At 51.0% G+C, this 16,861-nt stretch overlaps 1 protein-coding gene across 2 annotated transcripts in view; it reads left to right on the top strand.

The window, feature by feature from the left end:
• The window catches only part of LOC122203308 (transmembrane protein 132B), a 326,990-nt gene that overhangs the window by 145,204 nt on the left and 164,925 nt on the right, over positions 1-16,861 (top strand). For both annotated transcript variants that reach the window (XM_042910001.1, XM_042910000.1), the window contains exon 3: positions 8,640-8,786. In XM_042910001.1, coding sequence (XP_042765935.1) covers positions 8,640-8,786 — 147 coding nt within the window. The remainder of the gene's footprint in view (positions 1-8,639; positions 8,787-16,861) is intronic.

The raw sequence follows: 16,861 nt of genomic DNA, 5'->3' as shown, positions 1-16,861 counted from the left end.
GAGAGAGACAGAGCGTGAGCAGGGGAGAGGCAGAGAGAGAGAGAGGGAGACACAGAATCCGAGGCAGGCTCCAGGCTCCGAGCTGTCAGCACAGAGCCCAACACGGGGCTCGAACCCACGAGCTGTGAGATCATGACCTGAGCCGAAGTCGGACGCTCAACCGACTGAGCCACCCAGGCGCCCCTGTTACTTATTTCTTTTTTTGGCTTTTGTGCCTGTAGAGAAGGTGTCGTGTCCCCCAAATTCACGTCCCCCTGAAACCTTGGAATGGGAACTTACTTGGAAAGAGGATCGTTGCAGATGTAACGGGTTGAGATGAGGTCCTACCGGATTCCTGCGGGCCCTAAATCCAATGACCCGTGTCCTTGTAAGAAGAGGAGAGACTCTGATCCACACACAGGGAGAAGTCGTGGGAAGACGGACGCTGAGTTTCGAGAGAGGTGTCCACAAGCCGAGGATGTCCAGAATCTCCAGAAGCTGGGGAAGAGGCATGGGACGGATTCTCTGAGAAGGAACCCGCCCTGCAGCACCTTGAGTGGAACTGAGAGAGAACACCTTTCTGCTGTCTCGCGCTCCCCTCCGCCCCTTGTGGCCATTTGGTACTGCAGCTGCAGCAGAGTAGGGGAGACCGGCAGGAACTTTCGGGACAGACTTGTTCTGTTACATCACCTGTGGAAGGCATTGTGATTGGAGCTTGGCCACATGTCCCTAAAGCGCGAGTCAGGGAAGAAATGCTTGTACGGCAGAAGCCAGCATTCGGATGGGGAAACGATGTAATTACAATCTCCACGAGGCACAGCAGAGCAGGCTTCACAGGCTGAGTGGGGCTTCCTGCAGGGGTGAACCCACTGGCATTTCCATACCCTGGGCTGCCTTGGCCAGAGTGGAGAATAAAGTTCCAGAATTATAGTAGAAATAGCAGAAAGCTTTCTTCTTTATCACTGTTTCTTGCTCCGAGGGCCCCCGCTGCTTCGCAAATCGACTTTCCCGATACCTAGTTGTCTCCCAGGAGGTAAACAAACAAACAAACAAACACCGTGACGAGATCAAGGCACCTGTTGTGAGTGAAATGTTGCCATCACGGAAACCATTGTCTTGCTTGTAAAAACGTTAACTTCCCGATTTGTCAGAAGCTGTATGTCGGGTTCGCTTCGAAGTTGACTGTCCTAGACAGAAGATGGAACGGCGGTACGAGAGAGGAGAGAGAGCTCCAAGGAGCCAGCAGGTGGCTTGGGGAGAGTTCTCGTGCACATCCAGGTCCCTGTTTGCGTCTTCCTGTGCCCAGAGCTGAAACGCTTATCCCGCGACACTCCGCTCGGAAGGACTGTGCGCTCTTTCTTCCAGCATGGGTTCCGTGTCTGTCCTTCAGGATGATTCTTGTTCTCTTTCAGACTCGGAGACCCAAACTCTCTATCCTCAGCGTCCTGGATTTCAGCCACCTGGGTAGGAGGGGACCCGCACCTGTCCTGTGGTCCTCTTGGCAGGTCCAGTGTGGTGAGCTGCCTCCCAGACCCTCGGCCCCGCCCTGCGGTCTTTGCAAGCTTAAATCATGGTCTGAGAGGAGCTCTCGGCAGAGCCTGACTTTGCCGGCCTCCAGGTGCCTAGCGGGACACGCATACATCTCTCTCTCTCTCTCTCTGGCTGATTCATCACAGAGAAAGTGGTTTGCTGGGCGAATCCAAATTAAAAGTATCTTTCCAGTCTTCCTGAATCACACCCTGAAAGTGCTTCCAGTGCCCAGGGCTGGGCTTGTCTCAGAGAGTATGTGGCACACCAGATGTTCCCTGGCTTCACTCTCCTTGACACAATGTGATCCTCTGGAACGGGTCCCAAACGCCATTCCCCGAGGAGTGTTCTGAGAACCACATATATCATGACGGCAGCTTGTTTAAAAACACGGCCCTGTTGGGTCCTGCCCCAGACCTGGTGAATTACGGTCTCTGGAAATTGGGTCTAGGCGTTTGGAACCAGCGGCAGGTGATTCTGATGTGCTTGAAAGTTCAAAAGCTTCTCGTCCACAGCGTCCCAATGCCTGCCTCCCTTCCCACGCCCTTGGCAGCCTTTGTTTTCTCTTAATTTCCCATTTGCCCACACCTCAAGATTAGGGAGAAGTTCCTGGGGGGGCTTTCAGGCACAGGGACCGACAAGAGCAAAGGTTGGAAGGCACACGTTGTTCTAGGAACCAGAAGGAGGCAGGTTCCCCACCAGTACAGAATGTGAGTGTATTTTTACACACTCAAAATATGCATTTTTTTAGAGCGTTGCTATTCAAAGCTACAAGACTGTTAGGGGTTTTTCTTTCATCTGAGAATATTCGGCCAGCTGAAACGAATCTGCTGATGGGAACATAAAGTCTCATAGTAGCCAGCAAAAGGAAACTTGATTGGGATTTTTTTTTCTTCCTTGAGAAATGAAATCGAGGTGACGACAAGTTTATTTTATCTTATATTAAGCAAACTTTAGGTTCAGTCATTCCCACCCTGTGCCACTCAGAGCAAAGCACGCATTTCCTGCTGCCAGTTTGTTCCTTTCCTCCAATTTTACACAACGGTGCGACACCACATTTTTCGCGTCGCACTAGACATTGTCGTAGGATCACCGCAAGGATCAAGTTAGCGGAGATATTTGAGGGCTTCCCCAGTTTCCCCAAGAGCGTCGCTACGCTTTGCTATTCAAACTGCTATTCTCCTTGGAAGAAACTATCATTTTTGCTGGTCTTCTCTGGTTCCCTTGTTAACCGTCCGTACGGATCTCTCGAGCGGCCGTTGGCGGACTCCTCTTGGGTTCTCTTTCTCCGTGGCTTTGCTGGCATTGGCCAGTCCTCCAGTATTACAAGATCTGCAGTTTTCACGTTGCCGTCGATTTGCATTATATTTATGGCTGACAGCCAGCAGCACAGGACCAAACCCAAATGGCACGGATGAGGGAGCGGTGGGTGGAGACAGGTGCTCTGTCATCCAGGGGCCACGCGTGAGTGGGGACTCTTTACCTGAAGAGGCGGCTCATCGACAAATACGAGTATGCCAATGTATTCTTCCCGGTGTGATCCCGTAACTACAGGCATGCAGATAAACATTCTATAATGAGGGTCCTATGGAAGTAGAAACGTAAGTTGTTGATGAATATCAGAAAGTAGTTGTTACAGAAAGGAGCCAAAGACGGTCCCTGTGTGTTGGCTCCCGTGTTGTTTATTTCTTCGCAACAGACTGGGACTTGTTAGCTCAGCATCCTGCCAGCTCCAAACTCCAAATTTTTACGCATCTGATTGTTACAAAGATATCCCAAATAAGCATATTTTTAGCCATTTGGAGCCCGCCTGCTTTCCATACCCTGCAAAACTGTGCCCAACGTCTGTTAGCCATAAACTCTGGTTAGAAGACCCCAGGCTGCCACTGCCCTCTGGGGCTCTGTGATCTGTAGATGTGCCGCCATGTTGCTTAGTGACATCATGTAGACACAGAAACCCGCCTCTCTGATCCTCCTGTTCCCCGCTCCTCTCTTGCCCCCCTCCCCTTTGGGGTGGCGCCGTATCCTCTGGAGAAGCTTATGCTTAGGAGGGACTCCCCCAGGATGCGAACCTGTCCAAGCCTTGCCCAGATCGGGCTTCTTGTGTGCTCCTGCGACCTAGTGGTCACACCTTGTCCTCGCTCAGCCCCCAGATCCCCCAAGCTCATTAGCCGCGCGGAGACCGTTAATAGTTTCCACATCGTTTTAGATATTGTTGTTTTTATACATGACAAGTGTTAAGAATATCACCGAGCCTAAAAATATTTCTCTAAAACACATGTGATGAATATTCAGGACTTGGATTTTTCTGGGCTCAGATTGTTCTAACAAAGATAATCTAAAATCGGGAAGGATTTGGACCAAGAACTGAAATTTAGAACAGTTTTATAACTTGTGCTGGGGGGGGGGCGGGTAGGACCTCAGTAATTGGCCTTTAGGCTTGTGCTTTTGATACGCAGTTTTCATTTCTTCCGTTGCCACTTGAGTTTCTTTTTAGGAGCCACTTATGGTTATCGCCATGTGATTCAGATGGGCTTAACTTTACCCTTTTTTTTTTTTAAATACTTAATTATTTTGGGGAGTGTGTGAGGAACGGAAGAGCACAGACTGGGGGACAGAGGCTCCAAAGCAGGCTCTACACTGACAGTCTGACGGCGATGAACCCGATACGGGGCTCGAACTCACAAACCACAAGATCGTGACCTGAGCCAAAGTCGGACGCTCAACCGACTGAGCCACCCGGGCACCCCGGGCTTAACTTTACCCTTAGTGCAGGGACGGTGGTTGGCTGGCTAACCCAGTGAGCCTTGTTCGTCTACCCCCTAGGCCACAGTTAGTGGTCCAGGGGGGACTCCTCAATCTGATTCAACCTATGAAAACCTAGCTTCAGGATTTTGTTCTGAGGGAGAGAATCTTGCTTTTCCTTTGGTGGATGAGTATGTGAGATCTGGAGCTACTGCAGCCACGTTGTGATCACAAAGAGGAGAGTCTGTCAGCGCAGAGGATTAATCCTTTACTGCACCTCCACCGTGTAAACAACCAGACGGTCAAAACTCCTGCTGAGGTTTGAGTAATCCTAAAGCAGTTGGCCTAAGTATAAGAAACAAAGACTCAGATGGACTCACCGAGCGAGTTGTCTTGTGCCCTGCTAGACGGTAGATGCTGTGGGCTGGAAAGTTACAGGGGGAATGAGGTGCAGAAGCTGTGGGTGTCTGCCCTGTCTCTAGTCCCTGCTGGGCGGACACTGGCCTGGAGGCCAGATGTCTTTCTCACTGCTTATGTCCAGCAGCTGGGATGTCACCTGCTCCTGCTTCTGCTCCAACCAAGAGGGATGTTCATCGGGATTCTAAGACTCTTCCCCATCATAGACAAGGTCAAGGTTTCGGATTACTCTGTGTCCCTCAGAACAAGGGTGGGGCCCCGGGCACCTCAAGGGGTGGAGGAAGTTGGGGGAAGAAGCCCGTGTGTGTGTCCAAGGTGGCGAGAGTCTGACTCCTCCTGAGGCTGGACCAGGGGCGAAGTCACACCCCCCTGGCTGCAACGTGGCATCCCCGTGAGAAGCATGAGGTCTGCCTGCTTTATTTGAACTCGATACTGAACTAGGATGTGTGTACGAGGAAGCGCGCAGAAGTGAGCCCGGCCTGGAAAGTTCTCAAAACTCACCATGCAGTCACATCCAGAAGCCCCCCCCGGGGACCCCTTCCCGTTACTTCCCGGAAGAGTAACCACGATACAGACTTGGACCTCATGGACCCGTTTGCCTGTTTCAGACGTTCTGCAAACGGGATTGTGCAGTTTTCCGTATCTGGCTTCTTTCGCCCGACATTATTTTTGGAGGCTCGTCATGTTGTTTCGCGCGGTGGTGGACTGCTCACCCTTGTTCCTGCTGCATCGTGTTTCACGTGCTTTGTCTATTCTGTTGTTGGTGAGCAGTGTAGCCGTTTCCATTTGGAGCTTTAAGGGGAACACGTGCCTGCGTTTCTCGTGGGCATGTATACGGCCAGCAGTGGAAATGCCGGGCTGTAGGACCCATAGAAATCCAGGTTGGGAGACGTCGTCCGAGAAATGGAACCAGATTCACTCATTCCAGCGATGCGGACGCGTTCCAGCCACGTCTGCGTCAACACTTGCTGTCTTCTCTCTTTGTCTTAGCCATGCCAACGGGCAAGTGTCTGTTTTTTGCTACAGTGGATGGTTGCTGGGGGTAATGATAGTGATAATTCATAATAATAGTCGAAATGAGAAGCTGAGAAGAACACGGGGCTGCAGTGCCTCTGCCCAGCATGGCTTTCTGCCCTGATGGAGACAGTTCACTTGTGACTGTGGTGCTCACAGTTACCGTTCCTAGTGTGTATGAAAGTTGGCATGTCTTTGTGGCAGTTTTGGAAGGTACTTTGGCAGCTTGAAAGTCCGTTTCTGGGGGAAGGGTGGACCCTAGAAAGCCTGGAAGGGGGCGAGGTTGGTATTCGTTTTCTTGAGACTTCCTCTGTGCCCAGAAATTAACTGCATTGAAGTTTCTGGATCCCCTTGTGTTCCAGATTGCGGATGCCGCAGGGTGACCCTCTCAGGTCTGACTTTGCTGCGGCTCGGGGGTGGGGGGCAGGGAGGGGGAGGGCTTCCAGAACCAAAGGAGCCTGGGACTGCAGGAGGGCACTGGGTCAGGCAGGAGGTCAGGACGCCTAGGTGGCTTGGGAGGAGGATGGGGGACAAGGAAAAAAGTGACAGTGTCTGCAGCCCTAAGGCCAAGCCCTCAGAGCTTGGCATCTGCACCTCCTGGGGGCGTCGCTGGATGGGCAGGGATTTCTCCAGAACGTGGGGCTCGAGGGCTCGCAGCTGAGTGTGAGAGCATCTGTGTAAGGACCTGTATGAAGGAGAAGAAAGAAGGGGGAAGCATTTCTTTTCTAACTGGGTCTGCAAGGATTTGAATCTCCTAATTCCACCCCCGGGCTCCTTAGTTGGCAGCAAAGCCAGGAGCTTTAGGACAACCCTTGAGTCCAGAACTCTCTCTCCTGCTCGTTGAAATTCTGCCTTCATAAGTTCCCTTCTTCGGGTCTCAAAGATTTTTGTGTGTGTGTGTGTTCATAAATGATTATTTATTTATTATGTTTATTTTTGAAAGAGAGAGAGAAAGAGAGACAGTACGAGTGGGGGAGGGGCAGAGAGAGAAGGAAACACAGAATCTGAAGCGGGCTCCAGGCTCCGAGCTGTCAGCAGGGAGCCTGATGCAGGGCTCGAACCCATGAACAATTCATATAACATAAACTTGGCAGTATCTAAGGGAGCAGTTCAGTGGCATTCGGCACATTCACAGGACGGTGCCACCACCCTGGCAACCAGCAGTCGGCTCTCTATGGACGTACCTATTCTGGACGTTTGACGTAAACGGAATTGCACAGTCTCCGTACTTTTGCGGCTGGCTTCTTCCGCATTGATTGATGCGGTTCAGGTCCATCCACCCTGTAGCCTGTGCCAGTGCCCCATTCCTTTTTTTGTTTTGATGTTTATTTATTTTTGAGAGAGGGAGGGAGGCAGGATCTGGAAAGGGCTCTGTGCTGACAACAGCAAGCATGACACGGGGCTTGAACCCGTGAACTAGGAGATCATGACCTGAGCCGAAGTCGGATGCCCAACCGACCGAGCCGCCCAGGCACTCCGCTTCATTCCTTTTTATGGCTGAATCGTGTTCCTTTTGATGTATCTGTGGAAAAGGGGGCCCAGGGCCTCAGTGAGCATTGCCTGTTGGTCCACAGCCTTCCGTCTGGGAAGCGGAGGGACTTCAGGCTCCCCGGTGACCCCTGCAGTGTTCATCCCTGGACTCGGAAGTCCAAGCATGTCCTTTTTTTTTTTTTTTAATTTTTTTAATGTTTTATTTATTTCTGAGACAGAGACAGAGCATGAGTAGGGGAGGGGCAGAGAGAGAGGGAGACACAGAATCCGAAGCGGGCTCCAGGCTCCGAGCTGTCAGCACAGATCCTCACGCGGGGCTCGAACCCACGAACCGTGAGATCATGACCTGAGCCGAAGTCGGACACTTAACCGACTGAGCCACCCAGGTGCCCCCAAGCACGTCTTTTTGTGCTCACTTATACCTGTTTAAGGCACTGCAAGCAGTGGGCGGTCGACGGATCTGCCTTCCCCCTGATTGTTCCCCAGACATGTCCCCAGTGTGTCCACGGGCAGGTCCCAAGGCTGCTGAGAACTTGGGTGATGCCTTGGGATCCCCGCTGTCACTGAGGAGACATACTCTGGTTAATTGCAGCACAGGTCATTTGAGGAGCAGGGAACAAATGCAAAACAAGCAGGCTGTGAGAGCTCTCCTTGGCCTTTTCTCGCTGAGCGAGCAGCTGGGTCCTTTGGTTCTTCCTTGGGGAACTGAGTTCCAATGCTGTACAACCCATGCTGTGCCAGGCGGTCCCTGGCCACACTGTCCTGCCGGGATGCGGTGTTTATTTTTCTCCCGAGGACAGTGTGCCCCTCCTTCTCTCCTCCCAGTGTGGCCCGGACTGCCCACTTCCTCCTGGGTCCACTGGCTTCCCCAGCCCCCAGTCTTTTGTGCTCCCTCCGCCTCGTGGGGGCCCCTCCCCATCTCCAGGTCCCATCCACACCTGCCTGGCCGCCTCTGCCTCATTCCCGTCACTCGCGGTCCCGGCAGCGGACAGAGGTCTGGTTCCCAGCAGGTCCATGAAACACTAAAGTAGCATGCGCTTGGCAAAATGCTGGGGCTCCTACTCTGGGGCACTTGTAAAAGTAACAGGAAACTGAGGGGCGCCTGGGTGGCTCAGTCGGTTGGGCGTCCGACTTCGGCTCAGATCACGATCTCACAGTTCGTGAGTTCAAGCCCCGCGTCGGGCTCTGTGCTGACAGCTCGGAGCCTGGAGCCTGCTTCGGATTCTGTGTCTCCCTCTCTCTCTGCCCCTTTCTTGCTTGTGTTCTCTCTCTGTGTCTCTCAAAAATGAATAAACATTTAAAAAAAAAATAACAGGACACTTAGTTTTCAAAGGAAAGCCATTCCCTGCCTGTCTTCCCTCCGTCTCCCAGAGGAAAGGGGAGATCTGCTGTAGCTCTGTGTTTTTAGCACGTGTCTTGACCTCAAGCGGTGTTATACATGTGTACGTCTTTTTCCCACTCCACAGAATTAAGGCAGCAGCAGGGGTGAGGATAACGGCCGTTCGAGTCACCAGCGAGCAGCAGTGGGCAGTCCAGGAGGAAATAGACAGCAGTGGCTCTCAGACCACGGCCACGCTCACCTGCGTGGGCCACCACCCGGACCCGCAGAGCAGGTAAGCCGACATCCCCCAGCGGCCTCGGCGGCGGGGGCCGCGGGTGGCTGCGAAGCTGATCGCAAAACAACGTGCGTATCGATGAGCTGATGCCTCTGCCTTTAATGGGCAATGTGCTCCTTTTGCCCATCGGCTTCCGGATGGTTCCATCACGGGGCTGAGCCTCTGCGGAAGGCTTTTATTCTTTACGCTCTTTATACGCCAGTGGCCTAACTAGGTGAGCAGTCTCAAACACGACCTGCACTCATGTACGTGCAGGGTTTGAGAACCGAGTTTCGAGAATTATGTTTATTACTGTTACTGGTTGCACTAAAGATTGAAGAATGAAGTGGGCAGCATGGAAATGATCTAAGAGGCAAGGGGAAGTGGACTCATTTACGGGCAAACAGAGGGTAGCTGTAACGAGTGAGGAATCGTCTCTCGGTGCTTCAAGGCAGCCGTCTCGCGGACGTCACCCCTGGGTGCTGGCACGTGTCCCCTCCAGCTCAGACACCGGCTTTGGGTTTCACGGGGCTACGCTCACCTGGAGGTCATTGCTAGGCCTCGTGCATCGGGACCCCACTAAGGCAGGAGGCGCTGTCCCCACGGTTGTGACCACCTTCTCTCTTAAAGGGTCGGGCGAACGAGCCCTAGACGCACACCTCTCGCCCCTGACTCCCAGCCTCAGTTTGGCAGGAAGCGTCTTTCAGATCTGTTACGTATCACCTTGCGGGGTCACCCCCTGCTGTCTCTTCTTTCTCCTCTACTATTTAAACTCATGGAGGCCCACCGCTTTGGGCCTGGGGGGCACTCTGTGAGTGGATGAGGCCGTGGGTGGGTGGGTGGGGCTCCCGGGTCTCCCGACCTTGGAGAGACTGGGTGCAGCTTACCTCTTCCCATGGAGTTCTGGTCCAACCTCTGTCCGCTAGAACGCTGTCCTGCCTGCTCTTCGAGGACCTCGTTCAAAGGGAAAGAAGGGAGTCCAGCTGAGGGGCCGCGAGTCTTCTGTTAGGAATACGATCGCTCCAAACTCAACATTCTGGTTGTCCCCCTTTACATCCATCCCTGGCCGGCCGTTTAGTCTGCGGCCTCACGTGGCCCATGGTTTCCCTGGGAATCTGTCTGCCTGCCCGCTGAGCCTTCCCACATCCGGAGTTGTCAGTATATGGGGAGAGCCCAGGATTTTTCTATTGGCTCAGGTGTTTTCGTGTGCGGTCAGTAGGGTACCCGCCAAAACGTGGCTGCAGCAACACGGCTTTATCAGCTCACCTGCCGAGAAACTCGGGCGGGTGGTTCGACGAGACTGGTTAATCCGGCAGTGCGACCGTGTCACCCAGGCGCGTCCCGTCTCCCCGTCTCTCACACCTGGTCCCCAGCTGCCATCCTTCTCCCGGTTCCCACACGGTTGCAAGGTGGCTGCAGCAGGTGCAGAGACGGCTAACTCACCAGTTGTGCACCAACACTGGAAGGGCGGGCCGCTTCCCCTCTGTTACCGCCTTTTATCAGGGAAGGGGACCTGGACGTGGACCCTTCCGATCTCATGGGTGAGCGGTGGGTTCCCTGCCTCTGCCCAAGAAGCCGGCCAGTCTGGGGAAGTGAACGCCTGGCACTGTTTCCGGGAGCCGTAGTGGGAGGTGGTCTTTGCTGTAAAGGAAGAAGGGTGGGGCGATGGCAGTCAGCTAGCAGTGTTCCACTCTCTTCAGCGTGGTGCCTGCTGAGGGTTGTGGCTTCGCTGGGGCCCGGACTCCCTCTGGGTTGCCGTGGCATCGGTCAGCTGGCTTTGTCCAGTGGCTGCTGTTCGGTGCTGTGCCGATGCAACTCAAGCAGAAAGGGGACTCGGGCTCCTCATGTGGATGGAGACGTGCAGGGGGGCGGGGACCAGGGACGTCAGGGTGCAGGTGTCCAAGCAGCGTCCTTAGCAGCCTGTCTCCTGTCTCTCCTCTGGGTTGGCATCGTCTCCAGCAGGATCTTCCCTCCTGGTGGCGAGTTGGCCACCAGCAGCTCCCAATGTCCGTCCCGCCATTGTGGTCACTTCGGGGAGGACACCGTTCTTCCCTGTCTGGTCCACTGGCTCTGTTTGGCTTGTCTTGCATCACGGACCCACCGGAACCCATCACTGTGGCCGGCCCGCCTGAACGACATAGGTTTAGAGGATGAGAGAGGTTCTGGGGGATGGATGCTGCGGGGAGAGGAGAAACGAGAGGGGACCTTGCAGTTACCTCAGTCCTGGGGCGCTGGAGGGGCCCGGATGGGATGCCTGGACTTACAGCCTCCGGAATCATCATGTGGGTGGTGAACGTCTTGGGTATAGATCTTCCCTGGCTCATGATGAGGTAACCTCCCTATAAACCCACTGTCAGTTGATATCGTAAGTCAACAATGCATTTAACCACCTAGCCCAGCAAACGCCATAGCTTAGCCCGGCCCGCCTTCGACGTGCTCAGAACACGGACACGAGCCTCCGGTTGGGCACAGTCGTCCACCACAAAGCCCATTTTATAATGAGGTGTTGACTATCGCGTGCCGTCGACTGAATCCTGTACTGAAGGTGACAAACGGGACGGCCGTGTGGGTGCAGGTGGCTGTCCGCGTACTGCCCGTCGACCCTCCTGACCGCGTGGCTGACTGGGAACTGTGGCCTCTGCCCAGCATCGCGGGAGAGGGTGGGGCCGCAGGTCGCTGGTCCGGGACAGGATCCAGACTCAAGATTCCAAGTACAATTCCTACTGGCGGTGTATGGCTTTCGCACCAGCATCAAGCGAAACTGAGTCAAGCCGTCCTGAGTCAGAGCTGACTGTGTGCGGGCGGGATCCATGGTCCACGGGTAGGAAATTGATTTTCTTGAAATATTTGGCCGATCAAGTGGCGATGTTTCAAACTGAAGAAAAAGCGTAGGCTGTGGTCATCACTGTTGGCTTTGTGAGAATCAGTTTTGCATTTTCTTTGGAGATAAAGTTACAGGAGAGAAAAAGTCGTTACCTGAGCAGAGTTACAGGATTATGAGGCGCTCTCCCTGTTCCGGTGTCCCCCGTCTCCTTGACCCCAGTGTGTGACCTCCCCCCAGGCTGTGAGAAGGGCAGGGATTAATGCTTTGGCATGGCAATCTGTACTTACCTAATATCCCTCCGAAATTCATTCCATAATCTAAATAAATAATTGCTTCCCTTTGTACTTTGCTATTGAATCGCGATGTCAAACGAGGTGTGAAATACAAGCTCACGGACCGTGTTTGCTGGCTAACAGAGTGAATATATGAATATATCCCTAACAAAACATCCGTCAGAAAGCTGTAATCTCCGCATTGTGACAACCTTGGGTGGAATAGAGTTTTTAATAGAATATAATGTACAAACTGCCTGAAATTCTGTGATAAGAATTAAAAATGTGTTGTACGGGCAGACCCGACGTGCTCAGTTAGAAAGGCGGTAAAGGTCTTAATTTAAAATATTTTAATGAATGCTCGTTGTGAGGAAATGTGAGTAATAAAGATGAAAACCACAAGATAAAGAGTAGTGTTACCAAAGGAGTAGAGAAGAGATTAGAAAAATAAGCAAATTCGGAAGCGTGCAGAACAGATAACACAGAACCACAGGGAACGGGAGGTAGGTGACAGGCGGGTTGCACGGAAGCCGCGTGCAGCCAGAGGACTTGAGACAGGCCTGCTCCTTAAGTGGTTCCCGTGGTTGTTGAGACCCAAACCTCAGAGGAAGGGAGCCACAACTTTTTCTGCGGTCAGAGGCCACAAAACAGAGCTCACTCTCGCCTACAAATGGGAGGAAACCTGGACGGAGTACCACAGAAACGGGCGTGTGCCTCTCCATAGGATAGAAGGGCAGAAACGCCAAAATAGATTTCTTTCTTTTTTTTTTAATGTTTATTTATTTTTGATAGAGAAAGAATGTGAGCAGGGGAGGGGCAGAGAGAGAGAGGGAGACACAGACTCGGAAGCAGGCTCCGGGCTCTGAGCTGTCAGCACAGAGCCCGACGTGGGGCTCAAACTCATGACCCGTGAGATCACGGCCTGAGCCGAAGTCGGACACTCGACCAACTGAGACACCCAGGCGCCCCGCCAAAATAGATTTCTTAAAGAGATAGACACATCCCCACATTCTTGTAAACCCAGCTCAAGGTGAAGTCAAGGTCAAAGTCAAGTGTTTACTGTGGAGAGCTCCCCTGCTTGCAAATCTGGAATCAGTCTTCCCGGAGTTTTGTTTTGCCTGCTCTCTTCCAGAAAATGTTATAACCCGCGGGGCAGACGAAGAGATCACCCTTCTGAATAACCTGACAAACTCTTTGCTTTTTCTGAAAAAATTTTTTTTCTAAGTTTATTTATTTTGAGAGAGAGGGAGAGAGAGAGAGAGAGAGAGAGAGAGAAAGCAGGGGAGGGGCAGAGAGAGGGAGAGAGAAGATCCCAAGCAGGTTCTTCATTGCCAGCACAGAGCCTGATGTGGGGCTGGAACTCACAAACTGCAAGATCATGACCTGAGCTGAAACCAAGAGTTGGACGCTCAACTGAGCCCCCCAGGTGCCCTGCTTTTTCTGAAATTTAACTGTTCAACGTTACGCAGCAAGCGATGTTGATGTAAGAAAGTCACCATGTCCAGTGTCGTTTCATGGATTCAGAAAACACGAACCAGGGTAAATCATTCATTGCACTTCAGGTTTCTTATTTATTTATTTATTTATTTTTAAATGTTTTTTTTTTTTAATGTTTTTATTTATTTTTGCGACAGAGGGAGATAGAGCATGAGCAGGGGAGGGACAGAGAGAGAGGGAGACACAGAATCGGAAGCAGGCTCCAGGCTCTGAGCTGTCAGCACAGAGCCCGACGCGGGGCTCGAACCCACAGACTGTGAGATCATGACCTGAGCCGAGGTCGGATGCTTAACTGACTGAGCCACCCAGGCGCCCCTCTTATTTATTTTTTTTTTACAAGAAGGACAAAGACCGTTCAATGGTGGTAGCCACCCCCAGTTTCTAAATACGAATGGTTTTTCCTATGTGACTCAGTTTATATTGGTTCTTTCCTTTTTTTTTTTTTTTTAAGTTTATTTATTTTGAGAGAGAGTAAGAGAGAGGGCATGAGTGCAGGAGGGGCAGAGAGGGAGAGAGAGAATCCCAGTTTGCACTGACAGAACAGAGCCTGACGTGGGGCTCAGTCCCACGAACCATGGGATCATGATCTGAGCCGAAACCAAGAATCAGATGCTTAACTGACCGAGCCACCCAGGCGCCCCTGGTGTCTTTCCTGCTGTAGAAGGTTTAACAGCAGGTAAAAGGTAGAACACACAGAACATCTTAGTTGTGTCTGTGAGGACAATTCTGTTGTCTATTGCTATTTTATTTTAAAAATCTTTTGAAAAACCCCACAATGCCATTGTTGGTGTCAGATGCTGTGGTAAGTCTTTTAGGAAAGTATGTTTTCCAAGTCGGCAGTGTTAGAGCCTCGGGAGGCAGATAACTGTCATTACTGCTGCTTAACGGATGTGTAAGCTGACCAGTTTAAATGACTTCCCAAGCTCTCCAAGCCGGTGAGTAGCCGAAGCAGTTCAGCCCTTAGAGCCCGTGTCCTCATCCCCGGAACGTGTCAACGTGGCCTTACTTGGAGAAAAGGGTCTTCACAGAGGCACTTAAGTGAAGAATCTTGGGGGCGGGGGGTGTGTGTGGCTGTCAATCCCATGACAGGGGTCCGAATAACTGGGACACAGAGGAGAAGGCCATGGGGCTGGAGGCAGAGATTGGAGCAAAGTGGCCACAAGCCAAGGGAGCCAGTGAATGCCTAGAGCCACCAGAAGCCAGAAAAGGCAATGAATGGATGTCGCCTATGACCTTAAGTGGGAGCGTGACTCTGCTGGTACCTTGATTTTGGAACTCTGGCTTCCAGAACTTCTGCAGAATAAATATGTTTCCGTAGGCTATTAAGTTCGTGGTAATTTGTTACAGCAGCTGTTGGAAGCTAATACAGGGGCTGAATGACTGCTTGCTGAATGGATAAGTCAAGGCTTCTGAATCCCGGATACACATCAGAATAGCCTGGGGGGTCTTAACAAGCACCCATTCCTTAGACCTTACAACCCAGTGGGTCACGGGCGTTGATATTGCACAGAAAACTCTCCGGGTGATCTTAATGCAGAGACAGCGTTGAGAATTAGTGGGATATAGGAATGAATGAAATAGTAATGAATTCCAACACCATAAGAAGATAAAGGTATTTTATTTTTAACAATTTTAGGGTTTGAAAATAATGGATTTAGAAACACACAGTTCTTAGCTTTAAAATGAAATTTGCCATTGGACACCTGGAGATCTCTCAGCACCAGCTGCCACAATAGTTCAAAACCAGGATTTAAGGTATAGAAATACATCATGTCCTGGATGTGTCTGTAATTCATGCTACAAAGTGACAACAGGGTTGGCCTATGGGAAATGAAGGGCCCCTCCCCACCCCCAAAAAAGGATCAGGCCCCGAAAGAAAAGAAAAAGGGAAATATTTTAAAAATACACAGCCTCTTTTTCTAGCCAGTGTGAAACTCTTTTGTGAATTTATGCTGCCGGCCAGGTTCAGCCCAGGTATGATAGAAGTCTTCTTACTTCAAAAGTAACAGATGTTCAATTGCAGGAAATGTAGAAAAGACAGCGGAATAAGACGTAGAAGATAAAAGTCACCCCTGAACCTATGTATGATTCAGAGGTAACCATTGTTAATATTTTGAGGAGTGTATACGTATGTATGTGTTCACATGCGCGTCGAGGTACAAAAACATAGGTTGTTTTCGCTAATACTCGAATTTGTTTAGCTTTGAAAGCTGTTTTCTGTAACAGTGTAGACTAAATATTTGGCAACATCTTTTCAGGTTGTTAAATATTTGAAACAATAATTATCAACTGCTTTAAAAAAGTAACGAAAGGGGTGGACTCTCTTTCTCCCAAAATACAAATATGCACACATGAGCAATTTTTTCCCAACAATTTAAACATCCACAGAGCCTTTCAATGAACTTGTAGTTTTAAGGGTGATATTTAATAGTGGTATAATATTTTATTAATATTATAGATTTCCCATTTATTCACCACGTTTCATTTTTTCCTCCCTTTAAACATACTTTTTAAACATTTTTTTTTTTTAATGTTAAAGGTCGGGGCGCCTGGGTAGCCCAGTCGGTTAAATGTCCGACTTCAGTTTAGGTCATGATCTCATGGGTCTGTGGGTTCGGGCCCCGCGTCGGGCTCTGTGCTGACGGCTCAGAGCCTGGAACCTGCTTCGGATTCTGTGTCTCCCTCTCTCTCTGCCCCTCCCCTGCTCACGCTCTGTCCCTTTCTCTCTCAAAAGTAAATAAACATTAAAAAAAAGTTTTAAAAATGGAAAATGTCCGCTGAGTTCTTCTACAGGTAAATCTTCAGGAGAAAGTGCTCGAAGTGAATCGGTAGATCACAAGCCATGATGAAGTTTAAAATTTTCGATGGTCTTATAAAATTTTTCTGCCAGTTTACACTGCCAGCTTTGTGTGAGAGTGCCCTGTTCTTGGTCCCTTTGCCAACTTCGGGCATTGCCTCAAAGGATCATTTTGTAGTTGGGACAAGGCTGTGTTCTTGTGGGCTTAATTTCCGTTGATTTGATTTTTGGTCAGATTTAAGCTTTTCAAACGTCTCTCCTTACTTCGTTGTTTCCTTTTTTATTATCATATTGTCTCCTTGGCAGTGTTGTAGGTTTTGTGTTGTCAACTCTCGTCATGATTGTTATTCAGGAGAAGGACTCCCATCTGGGGGAGGGGTGGCCTCAGGTAGAACAGGACGCCTGAAAACCCTCCCAACAGCCTGGCCTCCGAGTGACGGCAGCGAGGACCAGAGCCAGATGCCAGCGCAGGTGGTAAAGATAGATTTTGTTCAGAAACTGTTGCAAAAAAAGGGAAAAGAGACCCTCGGTGTAACCTGTAGAGACCTGGGGATTTATAGCCAAGGAACAGAGTGGGGGTGGGGCCAGTAGATGGCACATGACCAAGAGGAGTTGTCAGGGGTCAGGGGTGACCCCGGCCAGACTGACCAAACCAGATTCTTGCTGAGGGCAGGCCACGGTGATGAGACATCAAGGGTGGGGA

This window comes from Panthera leo, chromosome D3 (assembly GCF_018350215.1).
Source record: "Panthera leo isolate Ple1 chromosome D3, P.leo_Ple1_pat1.1, whole genome shotgun sequence".
Taxonomy (NCBI): Eukaryota; Metazoa; Chordata; class Mammalia; order Carnivora; family Felidae; genus Panthera; species Panthera leo.
Note: the sequence above shows the minus strand (reverse complement) of the source record. Positions and strands in the feature narration are given on the sequence as shown.